General features: G+C 35.3%; 2 protein-coding genes across 2 annotated transcripts; one reads left to right on the forward strand and one right to left on the reverse strand.

Moving 5' to 3' along the window:
- Window positions 1-541: 541 nt before the first annotated feature.
- LOC101292418 lies at window positions 542-5,550 on the forward strand. Its single transcript, XM_004300616.1, has 13 exons — window positions 542-668; window positions 902-984; window positions 1,095-1,182; window positions 1,696-1,795; window positions 1,885-1,958; window positions 2,040-2,111; window positions 2,364-2,441; window positions 2,682-2,806; window positions 3,068-3,140; window positions 3,665-3,726; window positions 3,809-4,189; window positions 4,734-4,836; window positions 5,353-5,550. The coding sequence occupies exons 2-13, from the start codon at window positions 902-904 to the stop codon at window positions 5,548-5,550; spliced, it is 1,437 nt and encodes a 478-aa protein (XP_004300664.1). The 5' UTR covers window positions 542-668.
- A 1,127-nt stretch (window positions 5,551-6,677) lies between these two features.
- Window positions 6,678-8,151, reverse strand: LOC101306828. Its single transcript, XM_004301897.1, has 3 exons — window positions 7,976-8,151; window positions 7,479-7,632; window positions 6,678-7,133 (listed from the first exon to the last, which is right to left on the reverse strand). Exons 2-3 carry the CDS (start codon window positions 7,590-7,592, stop codon window positions 6,678-6,680), a joined length of 570 nt encoding a protein of 189 aa, XP_004301945.1. The 5' UTR covers window positions 7,593-7,632; window positions 7,976-8,151.
- Window positions 8,152-8,246: the final 95 nt, after the last annotated feature.

An 8,246-nucleotide genomic window follows, 5' to 3' on the forward strand; every position in this document is an offset into this window, starting at 1 on the left:
AAAAAAATTTCTAGCAAAAATTAGACGAAATAATATGTAAAAAGAGGTACCAAATGGTAAATATACATTAATTATATTAAATGATAGAATATTTCATAAATTAAGGGCATTTTAGGCAGTTTGGGATGTGTATTAAGTATAATACTGAAATGAAAAACTTGATAGGTGGTGTATTAAGTAAAAGGTGTGTATTAAGATATTAGGGGTGTGTATTTAAAATTTCTCAAGATCATAACATAGGTTGAGGTTAATCAAAAACGAAAAAAAAGGTTGAGGTTAATCTATAAGCTAGTATTTATTTCATTTCATTTGTGTGATCTATAAAAAATAAAAAAAAATCTAGTATAATGTCTAAATTGTTACTCTAGCAGGGATGAAACAGTGACATTTTGAACAAATAGGGAAGAATATGAAGAAGTTGCATTCTCAAAGGTGCAAACTATAAATAAAGAAAAAGTGTAATTTCGTCCATTATTATTTTTATTATATTTTGCGTGCCAAAATGCCGAGTAGGTCCAGTAGGAGGGTTTTAATCACAAATTCACAATGAACCAAAATCCCAATTCCGAGTCGGCTTAAAATCACACTCTCTTCTTTATCTTTTTGCGCCTAAATTTAAAACCCCAATTATTGATCTCGCCGACGTTTCCGCCACCGTCACGCCGCCGGTAAGCTATACTCGTTTGCTAAGAAAGTTTGGAAATTTCGAGTTCTAGGTTTGAATTCGTACGAATTCTGAATTTGAATCAATAATGGATTTGGTTTACGATCCTTGCTCTGACTTTGAATTCAGTATCTTAATGACCAAAAACAAAGTTAGATTGTATGAGTAATAGAATTAGAACTTGGATTATATTTGCGATAATTTTTAATTTTTAATTCGATATTTGAATTTGACCAGATGACGAACAAGAAGTCCAGTAATTGCGCAATTTGTGAGAATTCGAATCTCGCATCTATCTGTGCTGTTTGTGTCAATTACAGGTATGCTATTTTGGAGTTCTTACTTTTGTATTGTAATTGATGTCATTAACATTATTAGAGTAAGAAGTACAAGCTTGATGTTTACGAGGTTATATGGATGTGTGTTGCAGATTAAATGATTACAACAATTCGTTAAAGGCGCTAAAGAGTCGTCGCGATTTGTTGTATTCAAGATTGAGTGATGCACTTGTTGCTAAGGTTTGTGTCCTCTGCCTTGGAAGGACTTTTATTGATCTTTCTTTAGTGCTGTTAGCAGTATGTATAGTTATATAAGATACTATCAATTAATTCATTGATATAAGTCATATAACAAGTTTGCTAATGGCTGCGGAATCTGGCATGATGGAAATTTGATAGTGTTTCAACGAGGTGACAATTTTGTGCAACAGAAGTATCACTGAAAATAAAGTATGAAGTGGATCCAAACATGGGTTCTGGACTCTAGATAGTAGATGGGCTCTGTGTATGAGTACGAATATGTTCAGCACCATGAAACTATTACAATAGTGTTTAAATATGCTATCTTTAGAAAAATAAGGATACACATTCATCTTCATTTAATTGCTCTATCTTGAATGAATCTTTGAAAATCAGGTATATTTGTAGCATATGCAGTCATCAGAATTTTGTGCATATGATTTCAAACTACTATTTATGTTTTTGAAGGTATCCTGCTAAATTATTTGTACTGATGTATTGTACATTTATCAGGGTAAGGCAGATGATCAACTAAATTGGAGAATACTTCAAGATGAAAAGCTCGTGAGGTTGAGGGAAAAGCTCCGTCGTAATAAAGAACAACTTGTGCAAGGTTAGATGCGTATTATGAAAGATATTTCCAGTTTGATATTAGTTCATTTTTTATTTGGGTTTGTCATACTGAATGAGCGAGTAACACAGGGAAGGCTAAGATTGAGAAGACATCATATGACCTAAAAGTCAAATATGGGGTGCTTGAGTCGGCCCTCTCTATGGTACAACACTGTGATCTTGTATTTCATTCCATCATTCAATCTTTGAGATATATGTTGACTTTGAATGTTTTGTATTCTCAGTTGGAAAAAAATCGTGCTGAACAACTGGAGAAGTTCTATCCTAATCTTATATGCACTCAGAGCTTAGGGCATGTAAGCAATTTGTACCCTTTACATGTAGATTTACTTTCGTGCATACATTAATGAAAGATATATATAGTCGTATATCCTTAACAGTATCAGAAGATGTGAAGTGTATGTTTATTTTGGCCTACATCAGTTTGTATTTTCTGCTATTTTGAGGGGTGTGAGATTTATCTCTGTTACATAGTTTTTACCTTTTTTTTACTAGACTGTGTTTATCTGCACAAGAAGTATGTTTTTAATAACTCGTCTGAATTGCAGATGGCAATTACTTCTGAACGTCTTCATAAACAGTCGGTGGTTATAAAACAAATATGCAAATTGTTTCCTCAACGTCGGGTAAGCAACTGGGAAACTGGATTATGTCCATAACTTATAAGTTATACATCAATGATTATGAAATCAATTCTGGAATGTGAATTTCAAACAATGGTAACAATGAGAGACTGAACTTTCTATGGCGTCACGACAGTTTCTTGCTGGCCTGTGAATAATCATAGGCATTAATATTACCTTTATACAATTCTTGTGTTTGCATAGTTTATATCCTATCATTTTTACTCTCATTCTTTGTTTTAGGTGACTGTAGACGCAAAGAGGAAAGAGGGATCTGGTGGTCAATATGACCAGATTTGCAATGCATCGTTGCCAAGAGGGCTAGATCCACACTCAGTTCCCTCAGAAGAGCTTGCTGCTTCTTTGGGGTAATTTCTCTTTATACACACACACGTAGATAAGCTTTGAAGTTGACAATATGTTGGTACTGGATAGCAAGATAGTTGTCATAACACTGATTATTACCCTAAATACCCCAATATTGTTCTTCTATCTGGGTGCACATTAGTATTTCAAATTAAAGTAATCTTCTTTCTGATATAGTTATATCCTCTATAGTTGGATCGTGTATAACTTTGAAGATGTTGTGCTTTACACTAATAACTGACCTTTTTTTTGTTGGGGAACAGATATATGGTTCAACTCTTGAACCTTGTTGTCCAGAACTTAGGTGCTCCAGCCCTTCATAACTCAGGTTTTGCGGTAAGCTCTGTTCACCCTCTACACAGTGGTTTATATTTTCTATGAACTACGAAGATTATGGGTTGAAATATTCATGTATTGTTGCTATTTACTGCACCTCAACATCTAGATCTATGCACTAAATCTTTTACGGGTTTAGAACTATTGTGACTGTATGATATTACTGGGAGCACTTGGAAATATGTAGTTTTTAATCTGAGAAAGTTTCCCCAGATTGTGTATTTTTGAAATACTATCATGACCAGATGATGTCAAAGCTATCAATATGTACATGAAAATGATTAGTATTTAGATCCATTAAATTGCTTTGGCTTATGACTTGTTATGATTTTCTTGTTCATTGGAATGGAAGTATATGTTCATTGTGAACATCTTCCCATTAAATCTTCTCTCTTTCTTTTTCTGATGATGTTTTTCTTCTGAAAAGGCATATCATGCTGCATCATTTACCAAGCTCTTCATGTGGTATCTATGAATTACTTTGACCTCTAGTTGTCTTATATATGAATGGGTCGTTATTTCAGGGTTCTTGCTCTCGTATATGGCAAAGAGATTCTTATTGGGATGCACGCCCTTCTTCTCGGAGGTACTATGCTAGAAATATTTTTTGACAGTGGGGAACTATATTTCATTTGAATGAGTGACTGACATAGTTGATTTTATTGCAGCAATGAATATCCGCTATTTATTCCACGGCAAAATTATTGCTCTACTAGTGGAGAAAATTCGTGGTCTGACAGAAGCTCAAGTAATTTTGGTGTTGCTTCAATAGAATCAGAGAGGAAACCCCGTCTGGATTCCTCTGGAAGTAGTAGCTTTAATTATTCTTCCGCTTCTCAACATTCTGTGGAAACCCACAAAGATTTGCAGAGAGGAATTTCACTTCTCAAGAAAAGTGTGGCATGCATTACAGCATACTGTTATAACTCACTATGTTTAGATGTCCCTTCCGAGGCATCTACCTTTGAAGCATTTGCAAAGTTGCTGTCAACCTTATCTTCTTCCAAGGAAGTCCATTCGGTTTTTTCCTTAAAAATGGCTTGTTCAAGGTACGCCGTCCCACAATGCCTTTTGTGAATTATGTTGTGCTTCTTCATTTCAGTTCTATTAAGCATATACCTCTTTTTAACATTGTTGGATAAACATGCAGTAATTCAGGAGTATTTTCCCACAAAGTAGATCATTGTGATCTTTGTAAGTTATAGCATTCTGTGTTCATTAAGTGTAGCATAAAAGAGTATTTTATTAAATTTAGAGAGTGAAGCTTGTTGACTTATTTTCAATTATTTTAAAATCTTTTTATTTGTCCTCTCTCAAAACTAGGGGGTCAAAACATCTAAATGTTCATAATCATAAGTGTACATAAAATTGTGTTTCGTTAGAAGAAACTCATGTGTGGCTGCTTATGCTAAAATTTACTACCATAGCCTCTTAGTTTATCATTGTGCCATGGATTTTGAAATTTTTGCATCATTTTACCTTGAACGGGAAAAGTTTCCTAATACTCATACGATTTCTAAAGAACTCTACTTTGCATGGATGGATAACTGATAGTCTGATAAACATTAATCGGACTCTCCCCTTAATTTTCAGGTCATGTAAGCAAGTTCAACAATTGAACAAATCTGTATGGAATGTGAACTCTGCCATTTCTTCGACCACTCTACTGGATAGTGCGCATACAATGACAATGACGGTACATGTCTGGACTCCAACTCTGTTTCTTTTGTAGGTCACTAGATTTTGTCTTTTTAGCCAAGGGACATGTGCCTTCGGTCAATCAACAACATAACACCATTACACTGATATAGGACCCGCCTCTTTCTTGTGGCTTCTAAGAGATATTCCTCATTTTCCTATTCATAATATAATGATAATTGTCCCTCGTATCCTTTGCTAGCCATAATTGTAAGAACTTAATTGTTAGCTCTTGGCCATCTATTATCAATGATCTGTGCATTGACAATGTGGCTCAAAAAAGGGTCATATAAACATTAATAATCGCTTAATCTTCATTGGACCCAAGTTTAACTGACTACTATATATTTGGAAGGCCCAGAATTTCTATTCCAGAATGCTCTTGTTACATATCTCAGTTTTGTGTTTTATCTAATTTACACCTCTTAGGCGTTTAAAATCATAGCAATAACAATTTCTTCGCATTCTTGAAATACCATACATTTTTCTTCTTACTCTCATTTTCCTTTTGCAGAAAAACTTTTATGAAAATAATATTCCTAATTATGCAACGAGCTTCCTTTCTTCGACTGAGATGTCTGATGTTGGGAAGAATGAATGCACGATTGAAGGGTGGGATCTTGTGGAACATCCAACTCTTCCTCCACCATCCCAATCTGAAGATATTGAGCATTGGACTCGAGCGATGTTTATTGATGTAACAAAGAGATAATTTGGTGCTACTACAGTCTTTCTAATTGTGAGTTGCCATTTAATTTAACAATTCATGCTTTGTATTGTTTGTAGTCTTTTTCACTGAAATAAACCACTAGCTTCAATTGATTATTGAAAGGCACATCTTATGTAGGAATTGTAGCTTAAGTAGTTTTACATGAAATGGAAGCAAAAACTGTAAAATTTAGAGTTTAAGCTATTATTTTTCGATTTGTCTCTTATTTCTTGGACCATAGTGGTATATTTTATGAGTTTGAGTTATGTACCAAGGGCTAGAGTTCAGTAGAACCTGATACATTATTATACTGATATCTCCCTATTATACTTGAATCTGAACCATTATAACGCTGATACCACTTTTTCTATGTTTGTCTGTATATTTCTAAGCTTCTTTGAGTATCCTCCTATATTCTTTACCTCTATTGTTTATGGCTTTGTTCCCTGCCCTGACAGTGGAAACCTCTTCTGTTTTCTGTTGACAGGTATGTCGAAGTTGATACTTTGTACAAAAGATAAGACTGCTTGGACTGAGTCTGGGAATGAACTTTTTTCAATGTAAATAACAATGATCTCCGTGGTTGTTAAACTGTATATGTAAATGAAATAGATCCAGGGTTAATTTTTTTTTTTTTTTTTCTATTTTGTTGTTATTACCATATCTTGTTCATAAGATTCATTATGCTATATCCTAGGATAATCAAGACAAGATAACAGATGTATTTATGCCGCCAGCTTAATGCCTTAATGTATATATAGAGGTAATCCTTAATTTTGGGTTAAGTTACTCCAAGAGTGTTGATTGCTAGCTTTGGTCACTTTTTGTAGGGATTGTAATGGGTCATTCACACCATCTCCAGAAGTGCCTTTCCACCCATCTTTTATGTTTTTTTTTTTTTTTTTTTTTTTTTGGTCTTGATAGATATTATTGAAAGAAATATCTTTCTAAGGCATAATTGTGATTTCCATAATTAAAGCTTTTAAGTTTTTTGACAGAAAACTGCATCCAATTTTCCATGAAATGTCTACAAACAACATAATTAGCCTAAATGATCCCAGGAAGTTCCATCTTTAAAAGGAATACAAAGTTAAACAGCATTCTTGCATAGTTCTGATAATCGGGAAAGTTCACTTTTTCCTCTTCTTTGGGGGCTGAAGGGCCTCTTCTTCGTCTTCTTCATCATCTGGCTCCTCTTCCTCTATGATTTCTTCCTCCTCGTTCTCCTTACCTTCATCGTCATCCTCGTTGTCCTCATCTTCATCTTCATCCTTGCCCTCATCTCCATCTACTTCACCATCATCATTATCGTCACGGTTGTTGATATCGTCCTCATCTTCATCTGCTTCACCCTCTTTGCCTACTTCACCCCCATCGCTTCCAGCCCCAGCTTTGGAACTGTTGTTGCTTTTACCATTAGAGTTTCCAGCTCCTGCTTCATCTTCAGAAGATAGCTCCTCTTCAGTGTCCCCGAGGCCACCATCGTTGTTCTTCTCTTCATCACCATCAACTGCTTCTGAGTAGGAATACTCATTATCATTGGCTAGTCGGTGTTTTGGTCCACAAGCTGGGAGCTGGAATGGTTCCTGAAACCAAAGGATAGAGATGCAACCGAGATTGTAATTCAAGAAATCACACAAATAAATATTTGCAAATACATGAAGCACACAATGGTATGGGCATCAAATTAATTTTTCTTTTCCTTTTCAGTTGGTAGCAATTTGTTCCAAGAGAGTTAAGGCTCACGGTCATCGTCGAATGTCCAAGAATTTTGTAGTACTTTATAAGCTTATTAGATAACTAAAAAAAAAAAATACCTCAGAGAGAAACATAGAAAGTTATTCTTGTGAGGTCTTCACCTTTAGCCAATCGATCAGTTTAGTAGTTTTTCCGAATTGGACAAATATAAGAGAGAACAAACTGCGACTCACCTGAGCTAAAGAAAGCACGGCTGAGGTAAGCAGAGTTGCAAGAACATCCCAAGCGTACGTCAACAACCAGACCTCTCCGATAACCTCAACACCATTACTCTTTTTGGTCTCCATTTGTACGGACGCACTCGACGTACAAGAACAAATTAAATCCCTGTAAGTAAACGTCAAGAACACAAGACAGTTAGATATGTTCCCAACTGTAAGATCCTCGCTCAAAACTAAACAGTAGTAGTAGTAGTAGTAGTAGTATCCTATATATATAAAGAATGAATCAAACAAAACTCTAGTTAGCCGGCCGGCGGCAGACTAGCCCTAGCAGTTTGTTGTTTTTTCCGATAATTTCGATTTTCTTTGCTGTTAGATCAGATGAAAAAGCTCGTGCAACCGCCAAAAAAAAAAAAAAGGAGAAAGGTATAGAAATGCTTGGTATATATGAAACATAAGAGAGTGAGAACTAGAAAATGGTGAAAGCAAAAAAGAGAAGTGGTTATTACCTGAAGTTTCTGCTGAAGGTGGAAATTAGCAGAGAACTTGTATTGAGCTCTCTTTTGTTGGTTCCGTTTGCTTAGAGATCTGAACTGTAAAGACTAAGGAGAGTGAGTAGTTCTGAAGCTTTTAGTCGTTAAGCTAGCTAGCGTTGGAATCATTTGATTCTCCACCGTTGGATTGTGATCCTGCAGAGAAAGAAGGAAAGAACCGAACCTTCTCTTTTCTCTTTCTGCGTATAGAGAGAGAGAGAGAGAGAGAGAGAGAGAGAGAGAGAGA

Source organism: Fragaria vesca, linkage group LG5 (genome assembly GCF_000184155.1).
Source record: "Fragaria vesca subsp. vesca linkage group LG5, FraVesHawaii_1.0, whole genome shotgun sequence".
Taxonomy (NCBI): domain Eukaryota; kingdom Viridiplantae; phylum Streptophyta; class Magnoliopsida; order Rosales; family Rosaceae; genus Fragaria; species Fragaria vesca.

Bases quoted from the DNA above. Each gene is read 5' to 3' on its own strand.
- LOC101306828 (XM_004301897.1), bottom strand. From the start codon at position 7,592: ATGGAGACCAAAAAGAGTAATGGTGTTGAGGTTATCGGAGAGGTCTGG. The intron at 7,134-7,478 runs GTGAGTCGCAGT...CTTTGGTTTCAG, and splicing joins CCGTGCTTTCTTTAGCTCAG to GAACCATTCCAGCTCCCAGC.
- LOC101292418 (XM_004300616.1), top strand. From the start codon at position 902: ATGACGAACAAGAAGTCCAGTAATTGCGCAATTTGTGAGAATTCGAAT. The intron at 985-1,094 runs GTATGCTATTTT...TGTGTGTTGCAG, and splicing joins GCTGTTTGTGTCAATTACAG to ATTAAATGATTACAACAATT. The intron at 2,807-3,067 runs GTAATTTCTCTT...GTTGGGGAACAG, and splicing joins GAGCTTGCTGCTTCTTTGGG to ATATATGGTTCAACTCTTGA.